Source organism: Ciconia boyciana, chromosome 14 (genome assembly GCF_034638445.1).
Source record: "Ciconia boyciana chromosome 14, ASM3463844v1, whole genome shotgun sequence".
Classification (NCBI taxonomy): Eukaryota; Metazoa; Chordata; class Aves; order Ciconiiformes; family Ciconiidae; genus Ciconia; species Ciconia boyciana.
Window position 1 is genome coordinate 1,772,399 of NC_132947.1, and position 27,662 is coordinate 1,800,060.

The 27,662-nt window shown below is 44.9% G+C and overlaps 1 protein-coding gene and 1 long non-coding RNA gene across 6 annotated transcripts; one reads left to right on the forward strand and one right to left on the reverse strand.

Moving 5' to 3' along the window:
• ARFRP1 (ARF related protein 1) lies at window positions 1-27,415 on the reverse strand. 5 transcript variants are annotated; one of them, XM_072878985.1, is made up of 9 exons: window positions 27,347-27,415; window positions 25,852-25,951; window positions 25,377-25,464; window positions 24,807-24,889; window positions 24,237-24,318; window positions 23,675-23,745; window positions 17,089-17,189; window positions 15,409-15,492; window positions 1-100 (listed from the first exon to the last, which is right to left on the reverse strand). In XM_072878985.1, the coding sequence occupies exons 2-9, from the start codon at window positions 25,942-25,944 to the stop codon at window positions 16-18; spliced, it is 687 nt and encodes a 228-aa protein (XP_072735086.1). In that variant the 5' UTR covers window positions 25,945-25,951; window positions 27,347-27,415; the 3' UTR covers window positions 1-15. The 5 variants fall into 5 exon arrangements, with proteins under 5 accessions (XP_072735086.1, XP_072735084.1, XP_072735085.1 ...); XM_072878983.1 differs by lacking the exon at window positions 1-100 and adding an exon at window positions 6,357-10,031; XM_072878984.1 differs by lacking the exon at window positions 1-100 and adding an exon at window positions 10,040-10,633.
• On the forward strand, window positions 4,868-6,399 carry LOC140659378 (uncharacterized). Its single transcript, XR_012045121.1, has 3 exons — window positions 4,868-5,005; window positions 5,340-5,416; window positions 6,093-6,399. It is a non-coding gene; the product is annotated as an uncharacterized lncRNA (long non-coding RNA).
• Window positions 27,416-27,662: the final 247 nt, after the last annotated feature.

Here is a 27,662-nt window from a genome sequence, read left to right on the forward strand (position 1 = left end):
CTGGAAAGACGGGCACTACGACATCACTGAGGAGCTGCTGGACGCGCTGCGAGCTGTCAAGCTGCACTCCATCGAGGAGGAGGTCCGCGAGCGCTTCCTCCTGTAATGAGAACACGAACTGAACTTTTCGGGTGGTTTTTGTTTTGGTTTTTTTTTCCTTCTGTGGCTTCATTAATTTATTACTCTTTCCAAACCTAACTTGAAAGGCAGTGTAGAGATGAGTGATGGGTCAGAGTTGAAGCATGCTGCGGCAGTTGCGGTGGGTCCTGCTCTGAGTGCGGCTGTATCGCTGCCTTGGGATGGCAGCAGCATCCCTGCACCCACGGCCAGTGCAGCTCCTGGGAGCTCCCTGGGTGCTGGCTGCTGATTTTTCCAGCACTCAGCAAGGGTAAATATTTTATCAGAAGAGAAACATGTGGCCAGGGTCATTTTTTCTGGGGAAGAACCGAGCTCCCCCTTTTAGACAACTGTCTGGCTTTGTTTTAAATTGTGTGGTTTTGCTTTGGTTTAAACTGTGTGGTTTTGCTTTTGTTGGGGTTTTTTTTTTTAGTTATTTAACAGTATTTCCCACAGAGGATTCACTTGTTTTGTCATTCTTTGTTTTGAGAATGGAGTTCACTGCTGAAACCCACGCTGGCTGTAGGATGCCCCTGAAGTCACCAGCACTGACAGCTTTAAATTTATTTCTAAACTACCTGTTTTTATACCATGTGTGAGAGATGTTTTCTAAAGAAAGCAAGCAAAGAAGTTATTTTATTATACAATTCTCTGTCACCAGAGTCCTTTTCTAGTCTCATTTGGAGGAGAGAGGTGGTGTTGCGAGTCCCAGACCATCATCTTCTGACTCCACTTACCCTTGCCCGCTTTTTGCATGTGCTTCACCCCACGATCACACAACATCAGCCATCCACACAACACAACAGCCCACCAAAACCAGCCTCCGCGAGCCACGGCAAGGCTGCATGTGAGCGGGATGTAGTCTGTCTGGGTTGGGATTTGCCGCCAGGGTGAAGCTCGCGTCTCTTGGGTCAACCCAACCGTGTCACCCTGAGCCCCAGGTCTGTCCCCAGACCCGACTGGGGACACTGCAGCGAGTGAAGAGACACTTAGTCAGCCAAGAGCTGTGCCTTGGGGCATTTGTGCTGACTGCAGGCGGGTTTTTTTAAGCCTTGCAGATGTCATTTACGGAAGTCAACAAGGGTGACCCTCTCAGGCATTTTCCAGCCTGTAGCAATGATGACACAGAGCCTACATCTTCTGCCTTGAATGAGTTTGGCTTTTTTTATAGCTCTTTTTAGCCGAGTAGTTTCCAGGAATAATTTGTGGTTCAAAAGAGGAATATTTTCCCCCAGCTAGAAGTTGTCAAAAGCACTCTGAAACATGTGCTATGTGGAAGTGCCCCCACACTTCCCCTGTGAGAGGAAGGCTGACATAACTGAGTACAAGAGGGGATTTTAACCTCCCCTTGCTGCCCACAGACACATCCCGGGTTCTTCCTGCTGCAATGACAAGTTGTTCATCCATGGTGGCCTGGATGAATGGGGCTGATCCTGGGGCCACCGCTTGCCTTTTCACTGCTCCTGGCTGCTCCAGAGCTCCGGAGTCCCTGGGTGTCTGCTCACACCTGCCTGGCTCTGCAGACTTGCAACTGGGAATCCCAGACTTGCAACCGTCTCACCCCGGTTTTGGGCTCTGGGGTGAAGCAGTTCAGTGATCCTGACATTGCCCTGGGTCAGTTCAGCCAGGGACAAAGAGAAGCAGATGGCTGAAAAGCAGCAGAGGGGACCCCTCGCTTGCACCTCTGCGTTGAGCCAGGACTGATCCCGGCAATCCCCTCGCAGCTTTGTCAGGCCTGGCCTTGAAATCCTACACAGGAAGCTGCACAAGGGACCATAACCCCCCTTTCCGATGCTCAGTTATCACCACGTCTAATCTCTGCCCTACTGACCTGCTTTATTCCAGTGGGCTGCAGCTCAGTCCCCAAGCATGACTTATTCCAAGTCCCTTGGCAGCAGCGAAGTGCCGATGGCACAGTCCAAGAGCAGCTAGGGCAGGAGACGAGGAGGGTTTCCATTGGAGTACTGTGAGAAACGAAGTACTGCTGCAGCGCAGTGCTTTTCTCCGAGGCAGAGTGCAAAGCAGGACATCCAGCGCTGATGGGTCGAAGGCTGGAGCAGCCAGAGCCTCCGGCGTTGGCTGCGGCTCCTCAAGGGATTCCCATCCTGCTGCATTGCAGTTAGTCCTGACTCAGCGCTAAGGATTCAGTGTCCTTGGTCGAAAGGAGAACAGGAACGGAGGGTTGTTAGTGCAGGAACTGCCTCCCCGTTCTTTGTCCACACCATCCTGGCTTCTTGAAATATGTATTTACTGTGAGAGTCGGGGGGAGGGAGGGAAAATGAGCGTATTGGCAAGAAGCTGATAATTGTTCTCTTGAATGCTGGTTCAGTTGGGCGATTTTTCCAGAGAAAGAGGTGCTTTTTCTGTGGTTTTTTTTGTGATAAAAGACCTCAGTCCTGAGATGGAAGTGCGCACTGTGGCTGAGTTCGGGGTCTCGGGACACCTTGTGTTGTCCTTGGAGCTTGTTGCCCTTCTCACCAGCAAGGTCAAATCTGGGCTGCGGGCTGGAGGCTCCCATCAGCTGCGCAGCCAGCCAGAAAGCAGCCAGCTCCGGTCCCCGGGCTCCCGGCTGAGCTGTGGCTGCTCACCAGCGATGTGGCTGGGGGCCCCATGGGAGTCCAGGTCTGACCAGGCACTGGCAGAGGTTAAAGTAGAGCGGCTGTGCTTCAGCCACGCTCAGTCCTGTGCTCATTTCCCCATGTCAACACGCTGAGCGATTCCAGAGCCCAACGGCTGATAAACACAGATTGGGTAGGGATCCCCCGCTTCTCCCAGCACATGTCCTCCCAGCTGGGCTTGCCCTCGCCTGAGAAGATAGATCCCAGGCTCTATCTTAGCCTGGGCTCCCAGGATAAGAGCCCAGGAAACATCTTTTCTGATGAATGCCAGTGCAGAGGAGGGGTGTTTGAGGTATTTTTTTGTATGTTTGTTTTATGTTTTTTATTTGACATCATGAGTGCTCTGTCCGTCCCATCTGGACGTCAGTCTGCACAGATCCTTTGTCTATGCAGATAAAGCAAATGCAGCAGCTGCTTTTGTTGGCTTGCTCCCACCAAGAGGTTTGCAAGAGTTTAGTTCCCACTGCTGTGACTCCGAGGGGTCAAACATCCCCACGTGTAGACGGTGCAAGGGTGAGGAGCCACCTGGCTCCTTGCCATCCTCCTGAGAAGCGATGCCTTGCTGAGATGACTCCCAGCACTGAACATGGGTCGACCACGTCCGACCCCTCCTTGGAGGGGAGACGATGGGCGTCTGTCACCCATGTGCCATGCCAAATTGCAGTGGGGGCCACAGACCTCAGCTCGCCGGAGCAGGAGAGGATGGTGAAATAAGCGGGGATCGCCCAGCCCGTGTCAGATGAGCTCTGCACTGCCAGGCTCCCCCAGCTGTCAGCCAGTGCAACCAGCACCGAGGGTCTGGGGAAGGCAGGTGATGTCCTGCGCCATCCGGCAGCTCCCCAGCTCGGTGCTACCAGCGTGACTTGCTCTTCCAGGATGTCTCGTGAGCACCCGCGTGTTGTTTTGTCTTGCTCTGCCGAGGTGGTTTTGACCTGGTGGTGGCTCAGTGTGCGTTGGGGTGTTGGTGTCTTACAACCGAGCGCAGGCAGGTTGGAGAGTCCCTTTGGCAGCTTTCTTGGCAGGTGACATTTTGGGCACCGGTACCATTTGCAGGCAGTTTATTGGCAGTGCCAGACCTCTCCACAGGTCTCCCTGCTGCCGTAGTCCACAATGTCCCCCCAACCCAGGTCCCCTCATGCCAAGTTAGTTGGAATTTCTGTACAGCAAAGTTTCTCCTCGTGTGGGCTCACAGATAATGTGACAGCAGGGGAATCTTTCTGGTAAATATTGACCTTTATAACAGCATCCAAACACCCCAGCATGTGAGTCTTGCTTGGTTTCCAGGAAATGGGCTTTGCTGGGAAAGCCTGCATAACCACCATGCAGTGCTGACCACAGCTCTCCCTGCCAGCCTCCCCTGCTCCGCTCCCACCGCCTCGCACCCAGGCCACAGCAGGCAGTCACAGACCAACCTCAGATTGATCATAAGTTTAATTAGTTGAAAAGATGAAATAACTTAAGAGGATAAAAACCCCTCTTGGTTTTCACTGAAGTTTCCAAAGCCCAGAGAGAGAAGAGGAACAATCGGCAGTGTGAGCTTCTTCCTGGTAGTTTAAATGACTGCTTTCCTTATAAGCTGTGGCTAAGGACAAGTACATGGTAACATTTAAATGTGGATGTACCTCTCTCCCAGGGATGACTCAGTTATTTAGCACACAGAAGATAATTTTTCCCAAATGCTATGAGCACAACATAAAAAGCCCAAGCCCACACTGTTCTCTCTCTGAGTCTGGCTTCCCTATCACCCTATGCTGTTAAAACAGGAAAAAAGAAAAATCACAAACCCACTACTTTATTTAAATTGCTGAGGCATGGCCACGTGTTATGTTTGTGCCACGGGCTGACTCTGATGCCTCTCGCTGCGGCCAGGTGTGGCAATGACTCAGGGTGGCAGCGGCTCCCCAAACCCACGAAACTGCCATCGGCAGGAGCTGACTTGCTCGTTGCGAGAGCGGTTCAGACACGTTATGCTTTAATGCAACGAGAATAGTGCATGTGCTGGTCCAGGGCTGGAGGGTTCGAAACAGGGTTAGGTGAGTGATTAATGTTAGTTTAAGGAGGCAGTGGGAGTTTTTCTAGTGAGGTCACATCTGGCTGGCTCACACCTTGACGTCGCAAACAAGGAGAGCTGGGATTGCTAGAGGAAACTGGGGGGGGGATTTTTCAAGATATGCAGAGGGAATGTCGCCAGTGCAGACTCATAATCCTGCTTGTCAAAACAGACTCCAGCCACCCCTGGGCCCTGGGTTTGCAACGTAGTCACAAGACAGGTAAGCTCACTCTTCTGCCTGCAGATTTCCTGTTCTCATTTTGCTAGAGGTGGTTCTTCGCCCCTGCCCTCCCACAGTGCTCCATGGTTCGTGGTGGGCTGAGCCCTCCAGGCACTGTCAGAGAGGACTCAGGGAGTGCTAACACACACCAAACTCGTTTGAATTAGCCCATCGCTATTCCAAAGAGGTGCCAATTTTATCTTCGTTTGAAGCATGCATCTTTTTTTTTCTCCTGATTGTAGGTTTTCTCCTCTGATTGTAATCTCCTGTGTTGCATGCCCAGGCTTTCCCTGCTGGGACTCGTCCCTCACTGCTGCATGTGTTATTTCTGCAGTGACCCAGCGATGGGACCGAGCTCCTCTGGTGCCAGTGCTGCAGGTGGAGAGTGCCAGCCATGCTGAGGAAGCAGAGGTGAGACTGAGGAAGTTGGCTGTGTCCAAGAGCAGGAGCAGAGATAGCTGAAGGGTGCAGGGCAAACCAACCTGTGCTCAGTTCAGGAGTACCTGAACTGGGGTGCCAAGGACGTGACCTGAGAGAGGACCCCTGACACAGGCAGGGAAACGGGTGCCGTGATGCTCAGGACAAAGCCATTGCCACGAAGCCCACCTGGTATCGCAGCACTGGTGATGCTGCTCAGCCGGACCCAGACCTGCAGCGATGCAGCACTGGTTTTTGCTTACACCGCTATTATTTTCCAGTCCTCCTTTGCTGCAGGAGGTCTTCATACACATTTGTTTCTATCTGAGCCTCCCATGGCTTTCAGGAGGTGAAGTCTCAAAACACCCAGGAGAAGGAGAAGTTGCACCCCTGTTTTTACAGAAAACGGTTGCGGAGGTCCACTGACCTGCTCCATGTCACCGGCGAGCATGCTGGCTGCACCAAGGCATTGAGGTCGGCCCGCTCTGCCCGTGGCAGGTCTCATCTTGCAGCACCCAGAGCCCCATGGCTGGGCTCTGGTACCACCAGCCTCCGTCACACGTGTGGGACCAGGGAAGTGCTTTTCTCACATGGGGTCTCACCCTTCATTCCCCTGCCCCTGTTTCTTCCCCTCCTCAGTTTATAATTTCTGTTCCCTTCTGTGTTCAAGGAGCTTCCTGAGAGCGGGATGTCTCAAAGAGCAAATGAGAGGATGCACGGCCGACATGACCCATTCCCAGCCTGGGCCGGTCAGACGCAGGAAACTGAGAGGTCAGGACCAGGCAGCCCGGCGGCAGGTTGGTGTTGGTTCGGCACACCAGGGGAGGAGATGGACCAAGTGCTCTCGGGCTGAGCGTAGCTCATAACCATTGATCTGCACCTGGCCAGAGCTGGGTGAAACTCTGCCTCCTAATCACTCTTCCCCATATTTCTTTTAATGAAATGAGAATTTTTGCCTTGTGTCGACCAAAACTGGAATCTGCCTGATAAATCCTTTTAATGAAAACCTCAATGAAAACCATTAATGAAAAGGAAACAGTTTGGTTTGTCAGTAGTATTCCTATTAGAGAAGCTCAAACACTTTGGCAGCCTGATGACCCTACAAGTGTTGCTGAAGGGTCCCCGCTTCAAAGCCGCGTCTGGCCTCAGGTCACAGTGCAGGCTGGGGGGTCGCTCCCCCCTGCCCCTTCCCTCGCTGCCCAGCTGCCTGCATTGGTCCCCAAAAGCCCCTTCTTTCCCCCTTGTAAAATGTGATGAGCTTTCTAGTTTCCATGCTTTGAAGGTCTTCAGAGGTCTTTGCAGTAAGCGTGTTCCAAAAAAGGAAATTATTGCTGCCTGCTGCTGAGTAAGGCAAGGTGACAGGACCTTTTATCCATGATCTCCCTAAGTAGATTCATTAGTACCCAGGGAATATTTAGTACCCAGCAGGCTTGTTCAGACAGTGCTGTAGCACTGACTCAATAGTTAAAACGGGACCTAAAGCATAACTAGCATGAAATTGTCTTTTTAAACAAAAAGTTTCTTGTGGCAGTTACAGAGCACAACACTGTAGTTTTCACTTATTTCCAGCGTTTGCTGTCAAGCAAGTGTTGGGAGGACAGTTGTCCTTTACAGAAAAGCTTGCTTTTGCCTGAGGCTTAAACGGTCACTTACAGGAATTCGTCCAGCAAACAGGGTCACATCTGAAACACATTTCTTCTATTTGTTCAGCTATTGTTTTGCTCCCAAGATACTTAGCCTATAATGCTCTGGTCTGGGTACTGCCTCCTTTTAGCTTGAATAAAAATAGAATATATTAGTAAAACTTCTGATGCCCTTTAGCTTACGTCAGTTTTCTGGGAAACATGGTCAGGAAGCTTGGAATGACTACAGCTACTAATATCCTTACACAACACCCTCACTGTTTAGAACTGCAAGCACTTTATGTATTATTATCTGGGTCAACATAAAACAGGAGTCTTCCTAAAGCAACCCTTTGCTTACCCTTTGAAAACAATGGCATTTTCCGTCTTACACAATGTTTAGGGAGAGGGCTAGAGCAGCCTGCTGTGTCTAAATGACTAAGCACTATTGGAAATCAGAGACCTTGTAGTGCTGTACGTATGTGGGGGAGAATCAAGGTCCCAGTTGTTGCATGCGGTGTCCCTTATCGCCGCGCACCCAGGAAGAGCACCAGGCATCCAACGCACCAGGTGCCAGCAGCATCCTGTGCTTGGTTTGGGGCTTTCCCAGCTGCTCTGAACATAGCTGAGCTCCAGCTGTGCTGACTTAGCTGCAACACAGGGGAGTGGAGCCGGGAGACTTCATCATTTTTCTATGGAAGTGCAGGGAATGACAACTTTCCCAGCGACTGCTATGAGAACATGAACTCGGCGAGGATGTGCACTGGGTAGTCTGGGTGCTGCTGCTGTCTCAGGCATGTGGACTTAAGGGCATTTCTGACTATGAAGTGTAAGGGACTAGATAAAGGTTTGGAGAGTTCAGATCGGCTTCAGGGACACGCTCCAATGTGCTTGTTCAGCCTCAGTCAGATCATACAGATTCCCTGATGCTGGTTTCTATTCCTGTCTCTGTACTTTCTTCTGTGATACTGGAGCTTGGTAGGCGATTTATTGGACTTCTCTCGGTCTTCCCAGAAGTTAAGACAAGGACTCTTTAGTTGTGAAACTTGGAAGATAAGAAATAGGAGTGTACATTTCCCCACTTCATGACTCTGAACCTGAAAGAACACATCAGCTCCAGCAAGACCAAAACCAAGTTCTTCTTTCACCCAGTTGCGTGTGCCATGTGCTGACAGGACGTCACGCAGGAACAACCTCACCCGTGATTCAGCACCTCTTGTTTACAGAGGTCCTCTGCCCTTTGGTACAATAGCTGTACTCATGGGGCATTTACTAGGTCTTTCACAGTGGCGTAGCCTATCCTGTGATCCTGCCTCTTCTCGTGGCATGGAGATGAGCTGTCAAAATTTCCACCACACTGAGGATGTGGGTGCAGACTTGGGAGAGCTTAATCCTTGCAGAGGACAGGGCTGTGTGGGATCAGTTGCTTTTGATTCAGTTAGTTGTCCTTCCCCCCTTCCACAGGTGGCCAGCTGCCTTTGCTCCCACTGCTTTCATGTCCAAGGCAAAGATCTTCTGTTAAAAGCGTGGTGTTCAATATAGGTGGGTATTATGCATAACTGCAAATATATCATGTAAAAATAAGCCTTGTTTGTGTCAGAGAAACCAAATCTTTCAACAGGGCAGGATAACCCTTGGTATATCACAGGTTATTTTATTCCCCTGATAGAAAAGCACATCTGAACAAGCAGTGGGCTTCAGCCACAAAACGGGGACACCCAGCAAAATCTCGGAGTGAAATGCAGGGACTGCCTGTGTATTCATTCAACTGTTACTGATTAAAGGGGTAGGCAGTGAGGAGGTCCTATTTGCAATACCAGTTTCTGGGAACAACAAATTCCTTATTCCTCTTCATGACTGTCTTATAGAACCCCTTTTTTTTTTTTTTTTGTGGGAGCATGACTCAAAAAAAAATTGCTAAACAAAATATACAGATGAGATTGTATCGGGTTATTTGACTTCTGAGAAGTAGCAGGAGTTCCTGGCTATGAATTGAACTGGAACACAAGTAGGAACACAACAGAAACAACTCTGTAGGTTTTTGTTTCAGGAAAGCATGTAATTTCACAGTGAATTTAGTTTATCCTCAGAGCAGTGCTTATGGTATATACTGGATACAGACGTCTTAAGGCTGCGCTGGCTCAGAGGTTTGAATTAGTTCCTCCAAATGTTTAGCATGACATCCACTCAGCTGAAGGATGTGCCCTTCAAATGATGAAGCTTTTACTAAATAATGCTGTGCTGCTTGTACGCCGGCAGCTGCGTCCCCCACTGCTGGGCAATGCCCTAGCAGAGCAGCAGTGAGTGCAACAGCCGTGTGGAGCTGCTTCCTTGTGCTTCACTTCCCAGGCAGAGCTGGCAGCAGGTGATTCTGGCTGTGAGGAACACGGGTTTAAGCACTGGAGTCCTCCATGGTGTGTGCTTGCTCCTGTCACGGCCACAATGGCAGGGAGCTGCTGTTAAGAGATGACTGGATGGAGGAAGTGCACAAGTAGTGCATTTGTGGATGGCAGAAAGACAGTACCATCTATGGACATGCACCAAGAGAAGTTATTACTCATGAGTTAGTAGCGTTAGTTAAGATTACTACATGTAAGTAAGTCCAGCAAGGATTTTATTTCAAGGAAAAGATGCTTCATCCTGTGAGTTCCTAAGCAAACAGATCTACTGTCTCATCTTCACTACTTTTGATAGCATGTGACAACATGATTGTGGAAAAGGTGAGACTGCTGCAAAGACATCCTCAGAAAAGGATGTGGGGAATGTGGTATTCAACAGAGGACACTGCTAACAAAACAGAAATTTGGAAACTCATTTGGAATGAGCAGCCTTCAGCTTTAAGGAGGCAGTACAACTGAGAAGGAATGAGGAGATTCCTGCCTCCAGAAAGTGATTTTATGTGTTCAAAAATAACTGTCAGACAGAATTCCACAACTGATAATTCACTGTAGATGTTCCGCCTCTTCTTGTTTCCACTTGACGAGCACCTGGTTTATGGAAGAAATTGAGGTCATTTTTTTCCCCAGCGATGTTGCATACTGTGCTGTCCAAGTTTTCTGCACCAGTTCTCAGCCATTTTCCTACATGAGGCTCTGACTGCTTTTAGTCCCAGTTTGTTTCTTTCTTTCATCAGAAAACTTAATCAGCACTCCCTTCCGAGGTAATGAGTGTCATGGGTGAAGGCTTGTGATCAGATTTAAGTTGTGCAGATCAAGTTGTATGACAGCAGGCACTATATCCTTGTGGTTTTGGATATAAAAAAGCCCAAGTGTGCATAGAGAAACTAACGGAAAGCCCCCAGTAGTTGTCATGAAAGCTGGTTTTACCAGAGGAGCACAAAAACAACTCTTTAAGGGATTTCAGAAGCACAAGAAACAAAACCAAAGGGCAATGCTGGAGGAAATGCCTTAGGTCTAGCAAACAAAATAATGTGTGTTATACACCAGGAATATTTCATGTGGGATTTCCAACTTGTATAAAATTCCTGTGTGAAAAAGCACCTGCTCCAGTTTGTCTGGCATCCTTTGTCCTGATCAGAGCTGAGCAGAGAGCAAAGGTTCTTCCCACATCTCCACTGCTTCTTATGTCCCTGGAGATAGATTCAAGACAAATTTTAACAGAAAACTGTGCCAAAAGGGATTTTTGAGAGGGCATCCGTGGCAGGATGCCCTGCCATGTCTGGGCATCCTGTCTATAACCTGTCTCCGTGGCAGGGTCAGTTCAGCCTGTTTTTCTTGATTATCCAAATTGCTTTTGGAAAACCTATAGACAAACACACACTTGGGAGTAATTTCTTTCAGTCTCTGAAAACGGTCCCAAGACTGAAGGCAAATTCAGTCTGCGGTGCTTCTTTTTGTAAAAGCTGAGGAGCATAAGCAGAGCTGCAGGCAGAGGCAGAACCCACTTTCCTTTATGTGTGGACACTGCTGTCTGTGGCTGCCAGTCAGTTACCATCTACATTCATCAGGTTTTTTTAATTTAAAGGGCTAATGGTCAAGACCAGTGACAGTACCGCTCTTGGCCTTTCTTAGCAGATCCCTCTACAAGTTCTCTCTTGCCACTTGCCAACAGAGAAGTCCCAGGATACTGTTTCAAAAAATAATGAAATGCCTAACTCAATTCAGAAACCTTCAAGTAACTTTAATCCAGGTTTTTAGCTGAGGACTGCTGTAACCTTACATTTTCCAAACCCACAATGGTACCTCATAGTTATTCATCAGCACGCACTTCTGGAAATCATGACTAACCCAACAGTCTCATGCCCAGCTAAAACATCATCACTGAGAAGCAGACTTCCAGACTTGCAGTAAAGTGCCCTTTTGCTTGAGATTGCTATCTGTAATGTGTAAAGGCAGATCCTTACCTTAAATGAACTGATGGATGTGCTGGACATGTTGCTGTACAAATGATGTTATAGGATGTGTCAGCAGTACAGAAGTAGGATCATAAAGAAGGGGAGACTAAAAATAGCTCGATTAGGAGTAAAATAACCCTACAGCACTGGAAAGGATATTAAGTCCACTTCTTTATTATAGGCTGATTTCAGTTTAGCAGAGAGGAGGAAGGATGGCTGGGGGCATATACCCCATAACATGCCTTCTGCTTGATTCTTCACCTTGCTCTGAAACAGATGGTACTGGCCAGAGCCTTAAGTAAGATGTTGGACTTGGCACGAAGCTGTGTCTGATTTGTCCTGGTATTTCCCCTGGTTCTGTGGGATGGGATGTCATGGTGAGTGGGTAAGATCTGACATCAGCATCACTGAGAAGCAGACTATCAGGCCACTGCAGCAAGGCTAACACATCGCTGTTGCCTTGCACTAGGATGGGACGGGATTAGGTAGTACCAGCAAAAAGTGCGTAACTTAGTTATTTTGTGTCTTTCCATAGTTCCAGATGAAGATGAAATTGCCACCAGGTGGACAGCACTGTGATTCATGGAGTATCCAAAAGCATTAGAAGTAGTTTTTGTGGGTTTTTTTTAAGGAATGCTCTTGCCTCCCGCTGATAACAGCTAATAAATGTTTGCATAGCAGGAAAATTCCAGCCAGGTGAGAGAAAGTTAATCTTCTGTCAATGTTCAAATAAAGCAAGTAGAATAACTACCATGATCATTAGACACTTAGCTTTATCTCAGTGTAAAGCATGCTAAAGGAAAAAGTGATTACTAAGTGCAGATGATGAATCTGTTTCACCTTGGGAAGATAAAGCAGCTCTTCAGAGAAATAAATTGCTGTAAACAGGCACGGGCAAAACAGGTCCATCTCAAATGTATAAAAAATCTGAAAAACTGATTACATTTGAGCTACTCAGAAACGTCCTTGCTTTGGCTGGAGGTCTTGCAGGGGGGTCACTTGCAATGCAAAAGCATTTTAAATAAAAGTCGGTGCTTCCTATAGGGACTTAAATAAAGCACAAGTCTAAAATATGATAAAGTTATTGATTCAATTACTGATCAAAATACAAAATAGTTATCAGCTACCAGCATATCATCTTAGACTATCCCAGTGGGATTTTTTTTTTTAGCGGAGCTTATGCATTGACTACCAACCCTTTTCAGAATGCTTTTCCATGTCAATTCGGTCCTATTCCACTGGTCTGTACTGAGGCATCATTAGCAGAATAGACCTGCTTATAGAGACTGAAGCTGCAATAAAACCAACCAAAGGAGGAAGTCATCAGTGTCCTTGTGTAGCCATTTATGACAACATAGAGCAGATGCAATCAAAACCCCCAGCTGACAGCAGCACTCCATTGTCTTTGTGCTTCATGTAAAGTAACTGCACATGGTACAAGATCAGCGAGATCCAAGTCCAGGTTGTGCTTGCACAGCAAGGTCTTTATCTTGCACCTGTCAGCTGATCAAGCTGAATCCCTTCATTGCAGTCATGCTGCAGCATGGAGGACACACCAAAGCAATTCAACAGCTGGCTTGACTGTTTACCTACTGGGCTTCCGCAGCACTCAGGAAATCTTTCAACAGTATCAGGTAGGTGCATTTATCTGTAATGGTGGAAAAACCTGACTGCGAAGCTCTTTCCTAAAACAGGCTTTGGGAGCCAAGCAGCTGTATCTGCATGTCCCATCAACTGTAACTGCTGGTACTGTTCTAGAAGCTAACTCTGAATGGTATCAAACCTTTCACTGCCAGTTTCAGAGATCCTCCCTTATTTTTTATGGATATCAGAGCATGCTCATACTTATGTATCACAGCTGATGCATCTTTCTGGGTGAAAGACTGCCACTCTTGAGAACTTGGAATTCTGAAGTCAAAATGTTTGCTTTAATTTAAGACCTCCTGCTGATATGTGCCATAAAGCAGTCTTTGTGTCTAGAAACATGTGAGAACAGCTATGGCCTCGAGCTCAAAACTGTTTTTCCTCCCTGGTCTCCTAGGGAATAGGGAGAGGAAGAGATCTGAGAATAGTATGTGGAAAGCTTGGAAAACCCCTGGTGTCCTATTAAACAGACATTTCAAGTTACTCAACTAACTTGTTTTGTCTCTCAGCAAGGCACTTTTGTGCACCAGTCGCTATTTTGCATCTTCAGTTTAATTGTTAGCACCAACCCTGCCAACCAAAACAAGAGCCAGGACCACAGAGATAGCTTGAAAATACTCAGGCTTTCAGAGATGGCCAAGTGAGAGAGATTTCCCTTATAATCAATGGCCACTGGGTATCCAATACTTTTGTACACTTGAAACTCTCAGCCCTGCATCACGTGCAGCACCTAGAGAAACTGCCACTTCTTACAGCAGGTGAGTGATCTTCAAGGGATCCTCTACATTCACAGAGTGCATAAGAAACCTGAGATGCGTCACTAGGTCTGAAGGAGCCTAATGAAATCTCTGGTATCTCAGATAGATCTACTGCAGTTTAATTCTTCTGGGATACGGCATGGACATTGGCACCATTCAAATTCAAACTCAGGTACTCTGTTATACCACGTGTTCTAACAACAGCAAGTAATTGAAAGGGATTTGATATCTTAGCTGACAGTTCGCCTAGCCTTCTCCTATCCTATCGTTACTGAGAAGTAAGATTCTGCTCTCCAGTATGCAATTATTTCCACTAACTTCATGTGCTTAATGACATAGTCCAGCTGCCCTCATGCTTTGACTCAAATGTGAGGGAATGAATTATGTTCTCTCATTAAAAAAATCTGCAATGAGTTGCATGCAGAAAATTTAGCAGAAAGTTCTATGACAGATGCCAAATAACACATCTTCAAACAAATGCTACTGTCTAACTTGCTCAAATAGAGCTTGAATAATGTCCCCTTAGTTACGTCAGCAAACAGCACCAGTGCCAGGAGTAACTAAAACATGAAAAGCAACACTCACTGCCAAACTACTGTAAAATACATGTAAAAAGAGGTATTTGGAGAAATGTTAGTGATACGTCAGCAGAATTACTAGCTGGGTAGGCTACATAAGAAGCGAGCACTATTTGACTTCAAGAGCTGCCTTTCTGTTCTTTCTTGCATTTCAGAAAACTAGAGGGCTAAGTACCACTATTTCCGAACATCAGTTGTTTCAGCAAGAGAAGTTCAAAGAAGTACGAAGCTTTATTGCTTACTGATTTCTCCCTGCCTAGAGGTTCAGCTTTTGGCCTACAAAGATCACAGAGAGAGCCTCAATTCATTCCAGTTACAGAAGACGCCAATTATTCTTACGATTAAAGAGAACACACAACAGAGAGACTGGCAGTCAAAGCAAGGCAGTGCTTCTGAAGTTCATGTCCTATTCAGAATACCCATTTTAAACAGTGCACCATTGTGCAGTTGCTGGCTTCCATACCTGCATTTACCACAGGTAAGAGTTACGAATCAACATGCTGACTGAAAATTGAGTTATAATCAACACTGTCTCTTCCATTATACAAACAGCAGCATAAAAGGGCCAGTAACACCACCTATAGTAACCATAGGGCTGGAGCAGCAAGATATCTTCTCAGTTAGAAGGGACAGCCATTCCCCAGGCTCCCCCTCCCCTTTCATATTCACCTACACAGTTCCTTCAGGAGTTCCTTCATGTCACTGGCCTCTAGCCTGTTAGACTAACAAATCAAGAATCACGAAGTAATACAGTAGAAAATCAAGTCCTTTGCGTCTGCAACAATGTGTAGATTGCCACTTGATCTATGCTCTCAGGCCAACGACTGAATACTTAAGGTAAGAGATTCCCACCCCCCACCCAGTTGGAATCCTTTGCTCAAGTGTTTCAGACACAGAAAGAGAATGTTTGTCTCCAAACTTAGGAAAGAGTCAGGTGTAATAGGAATCCAGTGGACCACCTTCTTTAAAGAGAACACAAAACTGTGTGGAAAAAGACTGTCCGTTCCTTGGCTGACATGGAATTTCTTACGTGATGTCCTTCTTTCTTGGGGGCCGGTGAATATTCCTCACCACGCACTTCACCATCCATTCAATTCCCTCGTTCACTCCTTTGCTAAGGGAATAAGATAAGTAGACAAGACTTAAAAAAACAAACAAACAAACAAAAACCCCCAAAACCCAAAACAACCAAGAACAAAAACATGGCTCATGTAGTCCTTAATGGAGCCCTTACAAGAGCAAGCGAAGGGTTTTGTCCTGCAGTTATTTATTAGCGTTATTATGTTAGTTTCTCATACACACAAACAATGGGGATCTGATTTCTTTTAACTCAGTATGTAAACTCCATTCTTTATTTTCCTGGTGTCTGTACAAGTCTACATCCAATTTAGTTAGTCATCAACTCTGTGGAAACCTTGGGATGAACAAGCACCAAACCACTTGACAGCCAGCTGGTTTAAGCTATTTTGCTACAAACCTCAGGCTAGTTGTATCAGATCTCCCGCTCCTGGCTCCAACCTTCTGTAATCATCTGTGCTGGGGCTGCCAAGCAAATCACCAACTCACTGCTCTGCACAGCTTCCCAGCCAGGACTTCCACAATTTTTTTTATTTTTTTTTAGTGCAAACTCAAACTGACATTTTGAAAGGAAATTCCACACATATCAAAACTAGAAGTGTTTGTACAAAACCCACAACAATTGAAAAGGTTGCATCTCATAAGATTATTATCTAATACTTCTCTTCCAGTCAGTGCTTAACCATTGTTCTTGTGGTCATTCATGTGCTTAATGGCATTTGATTCTTAGCAATGCAGACAACAGAGATTTTTGAGTGGTTTTCTCATGGTTTGAGAAGCTTTTCTTATCGTCTGCAGTAGCTTGTATAATAATACAGCTTTCTTGCTAGATCAAAAAAAAAAGAAGAAATCTCAAAGCTCTGCATTCAGTGCAGGCAGTAATTAAGACAGGAGTATTTCCAGCCATCTGGAACAGTACTTTTCACTTATGCCAAACAGCACTTTTCACGCAAAGAAGTGAAAGCGTAACCAAAGTATTGCAAGGCTCCATGTGCAATAGTGATGCTAAGATATACAGAATCTAGTGGGTTGGTCAGCATGCAGCTGTGTGGTGTGCAGCTGTGTAGGCCTGAAGAAGAATCACAGTCTCCCAAACTTTGGTCTGTCCTAGTCGTCATATCTTAAACCACAAGCATCCCCAGTGTAAGAACACTCTTGGAGATTGTTATATTATCTACACAACAAAGCCCATCTGCATGCCAAAAAATATGAAAGCAAAAGCATAATTACTCCACCAACAATGGAACACCACTCATTTCTCTGGCAGCATCATAAACAGCTATATTTTCAACCAACTTCCTACATAAAAGCCAGGAGCTGCAGCAAGCCAACGACCACAAAGATTATTGTGTACAGAGAAGGGATGATAACGGACAAGAATCAACAGCTTCATATGCCTCCAAGTCCCACTGCTCTCAGCCAGTAGGCCACTTTCATTGTGTTTCATAGGCATGATTTACAGATGAAGTTACTGACCTGGTGCAAGTCCAAGGTTCACAAACAAGTATCTGTCATTGCTGGGAAGGAAGCGCAGCTCCCTTTCAGGGGTTATTAAATCCTATTGTACTGTTCTGCTTGTGTGACGCCCTGCAGCTGTTCAGTTAACCAAAACACCATTCATTCTCATACTTACCCAGTAAGAGCAGAGCAGGCTTGTGTCAGGCAGTCTCTCTTCCCAATTTTGTTAATGCAGTCACTAAATGCTGTCTTGATGTCAGGTATTGACAGACAAGTCTGCAAGGGAAACCAAAGAAGAGCTTGCTTTCTATGCCACAAGAGATGGTGACCTTCTTCCAAAATGAATCCTACCACATCCACGGTTCTGCTTCAGTCAGGATGGCACAATGCTGTTAGGTTAAATCCCTCACCCACTAACACAGCAAATTAACTTCTTTACATTCCAAAAAAAAAAAATGAACATATTCTTTTTTCACCAAAGAGAATGCTATTTTCAGACAGCATACACACACTGCTCTGATCTTCAAGATGTACACTTCTAAGCAAATAGTCATGAAAACGTGCACAGCCTGCACACCCTTGGGATACTCCTGCCCCAACCATCACACACAAGTTCTGTCTACCAGAACACTGTAAGAGCACATCTATTTACAAAGCCTTTTGAAACGGTGTACCTGCTACAATCCCAGACAAGTCAGTTGCTGTAGCTAACTCTTTGCCAATGGCCTGGATCATGTCTCCCTACATGCGCACTCTCAGAAAAGGGCTTGGATGTGATTTTTCCTAAGTTCTCAGCACGTTCTTGGACCTTAAAGGCATAGCTGCTCTGTTTGCATTTTGCATGCAGGAGAAAATGCTGACAGCACTAAATGCAGCACATTTTCTGATGCCTGATGTCACACTGTTCTTGACCACCATCAGGTCTTGCACTTCTGCAAGGCTGCTAGCAGATTGCTGGGAAGTGGTTTTAAAATACACAAATGCATAAATCCCGCAATAAACCAGTGGATTACTTACCTGACATAAATCACAGTGTCACCATAGATGTTTTATTCTTTGGAGTTACATACAACAAAAATTCTATTTTTTATTTATTGGAGTTACAAACACCACAAAAGCAAACCTGCCTACTGAAGTCTAGACTTGCATCTTCCTCCCTGAACACAGCAAGCAGGTACAAGAAAAATCACCAGCCTTTAAATCCTTTTCTGATCTCAGTGCTCACTTTTTCCTCAGAAGCCTTGGACAAGCCATTTAAGCACTTCAGCTGGCCATGAGCCCAGCTTTCCTCCTCTCTCTGCAAAGACATTTTGGACCCTCAATGAGGCTCAAATACATGTTTTGGGCAAGTGTTTACTCAAATTCCAAATTGGACCCCTGTGAGCCTTGAGGATTAGTCCAAGTGGATGGACACTTTGAAAGAAAAGACTATGTGCAAACAGGAATTCAGTCTTCTACAAGTCTGGGCCTTAACTTAGCAGAAAGATGGAAATTAATGATACCAGCTATACATTTTGCAAAATACTGGTTCTGGAGAAACTAAATATAGGAAACTACTGTGGGAATGACCATGTGTCAAATAAGCAGGTTTCAGTGCTTACAAATAAGAAGGGTTCTTAAGAAATGGCTTGGAAGGAGTTTAATGACACCCAATTCACCCAGTGCCCTTGAATCCAGACTTGTGATCTTCCACTGTGAAGGGCCTAGAATCCATGAATTGTGCAACTTTTGATGACTGTACTTTCTTATGACCTAAGTTGCATTTCAGACTTGCAGTTTCAATCAATGAGCTGGAAACTGTATCCCAAAATGTTACTTCATTGCACCAAAGACCTAACAACTTACTTCAGGATTTCTGCCAAATTAAAAACATGCAATTCATAAAGATGAGCTGTCATCCACAGGATAAATCGTTAAATGAATTTAAAAAAAAAAAATCAAATACTAACTTTAGAGGGAGTCAGACTGGACTTGGGAGCTGGAATTCATATCAGTAGGTCCGGAGGGCAAGAGATTACTACCAAACAACCATTCTCTACAAGTTTGTAAAAGATGCTACTTTAGTTTTGGTACGACGTTCACTGCCAAATAAGAAAGGCAGGTCCAGCTGCCTCTGGAGTTAAGTCAAAGCTCTAGACAAGTCAATTACCCAATAACTGGGAAGGAAGATGAGCTGCACGTCAGTAATTTGAGCTATTTTTCATGTTGTTACTTTTTTTCAGTAAATAAGACTTGGCAGCAGGAAGGTCAAATCCCAAGGCAGCTGAAACTGAGTGAATGTTTCTTGAAATATACTTTAAGCTTATCACAGTTTAATATCATAGTATAATTAATTTATTCTTTTCTGAATGATGATACATGTTAAATCTTTTTAAAATAAATCTGAGAGAAAGTGTTCAAGGTAGGAAATAACAGCGAAGAGCATAGTCATGCTGTCCTTTATTTCTACTTGCACAGGCCTGTGCAAAGCAACCAGGCAATGGCCTTCCCAAAACCCACCAGCAGACCAGTACACCTGCACATATCCAGCGGCACAGAGAATCCACCTCCTTCACCCTGTCCATCTTTGAGCCCTTTGAGAAGTCCACTTTTCCCAGTGCAGCTTACAACTGCTGTGGCCATTTTTTCCCCCAGCTTAATCCCTTATAATCACCTCCCCTTCTCACCCTCTGGTATAATCATGGCCTGCTCTAACTTCCACAAAGCTGTCCAGCCATTGCTCTCCATAGAAATCTGCATCAGAAAGAGTTTTGCTTCTGAGGAGAGTTTGCACCATTTACATTGTTTACAGCAGGATGTCACTGCATCACAACACTACACCTGTTTTGAGGAACGTCTTTTTCCCCTTGGAAGGAAGTACAGTAACACTGCAGAGGGGATAGCACCACTGAACTATCAATTCAGAGAAGCCTTGTTTTAGTGTTCAAGGGGAAGCCATGAACTGGAAATCTTGTCTTACAGCAGAGGATGAGGCAGAGTACCCATCACTTCAACTAGGAGCATCTGAACTTCTCGTGCTTGGCAGAAAATGTCAGCTGCAGCTTCTAAGTTCCCCTGTTTTCCACCTCCCTATCAACATTACAAAATATTTGTTTACAGACGCGTGTTGTTCCTCAACTGAAACGACATAAACTGAGAGCAAACTAGGGAAGCTGGATTTGTGATCACATAAACAGTGTACCATTACAATAACAAAATGCATAGGTGACCTTTCTGGAGTGATGTTATCTACCATACATTTCAGAGCAAACACCCAACTTGACGAATCCTATTTCTATCTCAACTTCCCCAAAAGAATGCACTGTAAACCATCTTTTCATAAAGGCTCTTCAAGGCATAGTCTAGCCAGAACTGACCTGCCTGCACAACCAAATTCCTTTTATGAAGGGTTCAGAACAGCATTACCCAAATTAAGACTCAGGAATGGTACACCTAGAAAGGTATCAAACAGCAAGGCTCCATTTCTGGAGTCACCTGCAGAAAAGCATGAGTGGCCGTTTTAGGCAAAAAAGGTTGCATTGTAGAGTCTTTATCCATTTGCCAAATCCACTGCAGGAAAGACAATGCTGCTGCTTGGCCTCATATCAGGATAAAACCCGAAGTATAGACTCTTCAGCCATCTCAAGAGTAATCGATCGGCAGAATGGAACTAAAATACAAACAACAGAAATGTGGATAGCCTAAGTAAAACTATTTAATAAAACGTCTAACCAGCCTGACCTATGCTCTGTGCTATCTCTTTTTACAAGCTTATTTTAAATTAAAACTTAAGCTTGTTTAAATTAAAACAAGCTTATTTAAATTAAGACTAATTTTACAGGGAAGCTGTGCTATTTCTGAAGTTGGGAATTAGAATGGCCATCATGCAGAAGGCCTATTTTCTAACAACTGTGTGGACAATAGATAACACTATGAGTCATCAAATATATGCTGCTGCTCACCATGACTCCTCCCATTTTCCAAAGACGCAAGGAGGCTTTCCAACATTCTGGAGATTACAAATTAAATTTCCAAAACTTATTTTAAGATTAGGAAGGCAAAACTTCCTACCAAAGACATCACACAACACCCGATTATTTTCATATGCTATTTTCTCAGCTCAGTTTTTCCAGTATTTTTAACAGTGTTGCAAAATGAGCCATTCTATCCTCACATTTAACAGTTCATTGTACAGCTCAGAAATATATAGCTTTTATAAACCTTTAAACAGCTGCATTCACATCAAAACGGCAAATATAAATTCTTATTTTGCAGCTTTTTCTTCAGTAAGCAGTATGTAAGCAAAACTGCCTAATATTTTCAAAAGTGGCATTCTGACTTGAAAGGAAGTCCACATGAATTATTATATATTAGACAATTAATTCCCCTACGAAGCAATAGTTCCTTTAAAAACCAAACCAAAACAAACTCCCTCCCACAACACACATTTGACTCGGTCTTTTAATTAATTACAAAATGATCCAGTTTTGAAGCCCCTGCTAAACACAGAGCATTCTCCTGGTACAAAAAAAATCATATACAGTATTGTCATGATATTAGAATTGGCATTTTGCAGTCTATGACTGTATTTCACTTCCTGATAAGGCCAAACACCACTCATGCTTGGCTGTGCTGAGTGGATGCAATTACCCTAGGGTAGTGGTGCCTATTAACAGCGGAATTATTTTCTACAAGGAATTTAGCATCAGGGCGAAAAAATGCTTACACTTTATGCAATTTCAGGCATTCCAGGCATTGAGTCAGAACTTTTGTTACGTTATTGTAAGGAATGTAAACTTTAAAAAAAAACAACCCTAGTGAGGTGTAGGACTTCTGATATATTTCAACACAAGTCTTCTGCTGGCCTTTAAAGATGTATCATCATGAATTCTCTCTCATCTGCATGTACCAGCAAGGTTAAGATAGCACTTATCCTCCTATATCATGATCCACGTTAAGAACAGAGGGATGCTGGTGACAATTCCCCACTACAATTATATGTCTGGGGATCCGGAGCAGAAAAATCTCTACCAATTATAGTCCTGTAATGTTCAGTTTTCTTCCAGACATCTTCAATTCTGCTAGATCAGTGGAAGAGAAACAGACCAGTTTTCTAAACCTTGCTTAAGGGAGCCTGAATAACTACTGAAAAATAAGCTATAGTCTCTTTAATGTTTTATTAATCGCACTGATGTCTCTCTGCTCTGTGTCTATATCCAAGATCATACTCTAGGAATAGACCCCTAAATATACAATTTAGGTATTTCTTAAAAATAGGCATACCTCTAGTCGGTACAGTTTTGCTCATCTCTTGTCACAGTTCTACGGCTGCATAAAGGCACTGAATCTGTGGGCTGGTCTTGGACCCTCCGGAAGGGGCAAGGAGTCATTCATAGTTTTTATGTTGAGAGCCTGTCCAAATACCTGTCTAGTCATATAAAGAAGTCCACTTGTTCAATCATTTTTCTTTAGTCTGGCTAGGGTGCCAGAAGAGCTGGCTTTTGCAGTATGCCCACAACAAAATACGCACATACAGCCGTAAGGAAAACTGGAACAGCTTTCCAGGTCACTGCATACAGTTTAATGCTCAACAGGCAAGAGTGCAGACTGCTCCCTGCTGTAAAGCTGTAGTGTTGCATGGAAATACGAGAGTTAATATTCTGGTTCCCACACAGAAAAGAGTCAATTTCCCCACATACTAGAGATCACAGCAAAGTCAGGACCATAAATCAGGAATCCTGTCTCAATCTCACACTGTCTTTTAAGTGGAACTACAGTTATTTTCTTTCTATGACTAGATAATCTTATGATCATCCAAAAAAATCTGTTGCGTTGTACACATGAAGTGTAACCAAATCCTCCTTTAAAGGCAAAGCGATTTCTATGTAAGTCTCAGTATTTCCCACAAGTGCATCCACTGAGATAGGTGTAAAGTCCAGGGAAGAAGCTGAGAAGTATTAGCATACTTTGAAAGAGATACTGACCACAGCTGCCAGGGCTGGCACTCCAAATTCTACTGAAAGTCTCTGGCTCCATCTAGAGATTAATCACTCGAACTGCAGTACTGGAATTCCAGGTACAAGGCACGGAAAGGCGGAGGAAAACATGAAAAATACCACGACCGCTTTAGGCAATCTCTTCCCTTTTTTCCGCACCAGGGGAGATGAGGACTGCCCTGGATGCACCACCTAAACAGTCACACTGTAGTGCCCACTAACTTGTCAAATACAAAACAAGAGTTTTGCAGTTCTGGATGTGCTAGAAAGAATTCAAATTATACTATCAAGAAAAAGTATTCCTTGCCATTCACTGCTGTGGATGGAATGCTCTAGAATGTTTCACTGAACAGATCTTATCTGGTTACGGGAAAAGGATGATACTGCTTCACATACATTTGTTGTGCTGTTCCCAGGTTATAGGAGAACAGCATAAACAAAGTGCACTAAATATTTTTTTTTGCTGAATAAACAGGAAAAAAACAGTATCAAGATACCAAGTCACGGTACAAGAAAGACCCACCACAGCTACGTAGTCTGTTCTGTGTACATAAAAAGTTCAAAAGAGCTGAGATGGATGAGCCTGTAGTAAGCTCACTTATGCCACTGGAAAAGGGTTGGAGGAGAAAGGAAAAAATTAAAACTAAATTCAAAACAATTATTTCCAGCAGCAGGAAAGCACCATAGCATCAGTCCAGGAACATGAAACAAATTTAACATGAACACAGAGCTCACCTTTCCAAGGCTTATTTGCTCACTTAAGAAGTAAACCTGCAATAATCTTACCTCTACATCCTGCTTGTTAGCTAACACCAGAATGGGAACCCCTTCCAGAGCTTCACTGGTAATCATCTTCTCTATAAAACACAGAAAACAGAGGTTTAGCCAGTTCTTGAAGACGAAGTTGTGCAAATGCCTGACACAGACTATCTGGACATAAGGATGAAGCGAGAGGCTCCGTCTTGCATTACAGTTCCATTTGATACAACCTTTCAGGTCTATTTTCTTCACAGAATTTTCTCCAGATCAAACTCCAAACTTAATTTTGATCAACAAGCATGTTATTGAGAATTAACGAGGTGATAAATATAGAATAAGGCATAAAAATTCCAAAATCATTTGCATAAGCACAAAAAGAGATTCAAGACCATTATAGGCAACAAAAGCGAGTCCTGTGTTACAGACAAGACAGACTTCAACAACAACAAAGTGCAAAAGCACTACAGATGTGTCATCAACGGGCCACACAGCTTACTTCAAGGACATAGGAACAGACGTGACAGTAATGAGAGAACTGTGCCACAATACATCATGAGATCACAGTACAGGTAAAACACGATGTACTCACCAAAAGCTCTTTTAGATTCTGAGAGCCTCTCCTCATCAGTGGAGTCAATAACATAGATCACTCCATGAGATTCAGCATAATACTGGAAGGATAACACAGATATTAGCGTATCTATCTGCTAGGACCATTTGTTCCTCTTCCTGATTTTTAAAAAATTTTTAAATTTTAAAATTTTGATACACATGGAAGAGATCAACCAGATCAGAGCCAGCTGTTCCCATAGTATATGTCTGGAGAGGAGAATGGTGGCACACAGAACGTGTTGCCTGTTCTGTTTGCAGGCCTACGGAATACAACAGGTGAAAAAGCTTATCTGTCCCCCCCAAAAGCTTATCTCTACTGGCACAACCCTCAGGTATAGGTTGGTAATTGCTGTCTGTGAACAATAATGCAAATATTAAGCGTTATCTTCGCTCGTCTTGCACAGATATAGTTGAATCTCCGGACAAGTGTTGATGCTAAATACTAAGGTTACCAATAAGCCTGTATGATTACTAAATGACCATACTGCTTCAATTCTAAAAGAGACAAAAACATTTCTAAAAGAAAAAAAAAAAAAACATCTCCAACCTTGTCCCAAAGAGACTGTAGCTCCTCCTGTCCACCAAGATCCCAGAACATTAGCCGAGTTTTGCCAACATCAATAGTACCAACTAGAGGGAAAGAAGAAAAAACAATCCAATGAAAACTAAAGGTGTTCTCTAAAGCATAAACACCCGCACACTGCGCTAAGAAATCTGGGGTAGAACAGTCTTCTAGAGGAACAAACCACATACAGTGGCTACTTTCAACAACAGAACAATACCTTTGCAAAGAGTGACCACTGATATCAGAGAGAGTCGTATCAGTGCAAATAATATCAGAATCAGGCCAACGAATGAACTCCAGTGAAATTTAGCTTAACCTCTGAGCATAACACTGAAATGGGATACTTGGTTTGTTAAGACTTCAGGGTTTTTTCCCTCATAAGCTAAGTAAGCCTATTTTATTCTCTTACAAAAAGACAGGGGGAGTTGGGAGATATGATCTCTGCTTCCAGGAACTATTCTGCCCTTGCCAATTCTTAAATATTTCACACAAGAACCAGCTGTTGTCTAATTGTGCAGGAAAGCTGAAAAAATTTCAGACAGATTTACTTACTGTTTAGGCCTACAGTGGTTGTGATTTTGGACAAACTCATCCCTTTGTAGTTCTTGTTAAATCGAGTTTTAGTTTGTTCAAGGAAGGTCTGAAAAGAAACAAGAAAAAGTATTTACTCTCAAATATTTTACTGGCCAGGGTAATCCTAACCCAAACCTGCCTTTTAATTTCTGCAGAATCCTGCTCCAACAGATACTGCCCTACCTAACCTTGGAACAAACCATTCTTGTTCCCTATTTTAGCAAGGAAAGAAGGGATCACAGGTGATTACAGGATTACCAAAGCCTCAGCTACATCCCTGAAAGCTTAAGTTAAATTTAAGTAAGAGGGAAAAGTTGATTCTTTGGTGTGACATCACTAAAATAACTCACAATACAGCCAAAGAAAGATTGATCTGTCTGTTGGAAGTTTTATCTTTGGAGGATGTTTAGAATTGCGTGTGCCCTCCACACAATTGCTAATAAACAGCACTTACGGTTTTACCAGCATTGTCCAAACCAAGGATCAAGATGCAGTACTCATCCCTCTGGAACATGTATTTATAGAGTCCAGACAGCAGAGTATACATCCTGCTCCTGCAACAAGTACCAGGAAATCATTAACAAACAGGTCATTCCAAAAGTCTCTCATTCCACAATGCAAGTTTTTCCTAACACCAGATAAATAAATGACATTATTCTTTTATCAGTAACTCTCATATTTAGGCAATCCCAGGACAAATCACAGATCTAAGAGAGATCACGCAAATAGCCCAAGATCAAATTTTCAAATGCATACAAGTGAGGGATTATCTTCCAAAGAGCTTAACCTCTGTTTCTGCACGCAGCGCCCAGTATCCACTGCAAACTCAACCCTCATTTGAAAATTACCCTGTCTGCTTTGGGACTTAAAGGAGAGCTCAAGAAGAGCTTGAACGTCCTTTGCGGCACATGTAAGACCCACAGAAAATGAAGCCGCTTTCATACAAATACACAGAATGGGCATTCTGAGCAAGAACGTACACGTCAGTCCTCCCCTCCTTGTTCCCAATCCATGTAACAGTATCATGGGAACTTTAAAGGTCGAACTGAGCGCACCATATCTTAAAGGCGCATAAAACCCCCTACTTGTCTTAATTTAAGCCTTATCCAGCAACAGCCTTCTGTTATGGTATCCACCATACAACTTTTTCATCATCTTACAATGCCACGAAGACAAGATAGGTAAGTTAACGAGCCAAAAGCACAAGACTAAGAATCAGGCAAAGTGACACCAACACCCGCAGAAGCCCACACTTTTTTTGTTGTTGGATTTGCACAAACAAGGCCAAGAAGATTTGCTAAGACGCAGGAAGTATTGGTACCAAGTGCTACAGCTGATTCACAGAACATTGCAACAACTCTTCTGTTTAAATACAGACAAAGGGAACCTCAAGGCAAAGACTTTGAGAAGCAACTCTCTTTGAGCAGGTACGCAGATAAATAATCACTTTGAAGTCAAACAACATTGCCGAAAGGAAAAAAAAAAAAAAAAAAAGTTTTCCAGACCAGAAGTAAGGGATTTCTCAGGCTGGGGCAATCAACGTGAGGGCAGGGCACCTCAGGGCGCAGGGGCTTTACCGCCACAGGAACCCGCCGGGACCCCTCACCTCCAGCTCTGCAAGAGGCGACGCCTCACGCCGTCCCCCGGGAAGGCATCGAGGCCGCAGGCTGGGGACAAGTCCCCCCTTTTCGGGCCGACAAGTGATCCTAGGCGTGCACAACTACCGGCCCGCTCCCCCTAGATCCGGGAGACCCCCCCGGCTCCTTCCCCTGCCACGGCTTGACAGGGAAGAGGGGGGAAACCGACCCTCACCGCCATTTCCCCCATCAGATCCCCCTCGCAGGCCCGCCCCAAGCCCAGCCATGCCCTGCCGGCCCCCGCCGCGGCCCTTGCCCGTCCCCCCGAGCGCGGAAGGCGGAGAACAGAGCCCGAAGCTCGCAGCCCCTCACCAAGTACCGGAGACACCTCCCGTCACACAGCGCCTCACCCCTCCCCGTCGGCACCGGCCGCCGGCGCCATCCCTCGCGCGGCATTCTGGGAAACGTAGTTCTCGCGGCGCTGCGGGGGCGGTGCGAGGGAGGCGAGTGGACTACAATTCCCAGAATGCCCAGCGCCACAGAAGTCCAGGAGACCCCAGAGTGCGCAGGCGCAGTAGAGGGGGGCGTCTCGCTACTGAGTGGCGTAACGCGTTGGCTGGAGAAGCCGGAAGTGGGGTGCTGGGGCGCCGGAAGCTGGCGGGGTGTCATGGCGGTGGCACAGTAGGGG

What these genes read in the sequence shown, in the direction of transcription:
- ARFRP1 (XM_072878983.1), bottom strand. Translation starts at nt 25,944, where the DNA reads ATGTATACTCTGCTGTCTGGACTCTATAAATACATGTTCCAGAGGGAT. An exon ending in TACAGTCTCTTTGGGACAAG is followed by an intron (nt 24,319 to 24,806) that starts GTTGGAGATGTT and finishes TTATCCTTCCAG; the next exon opens with TATTATGCTGAATCTCATGG. An exon ending in CTAACAAGCAGGATGTAGAG is followed by an intron (nt 17,190 to 23,674) that starts GTAAGATTATTG and finishes TTTCCCTTGCAG; the next exon opens with ACTTGTCTGTCAATACCTGA.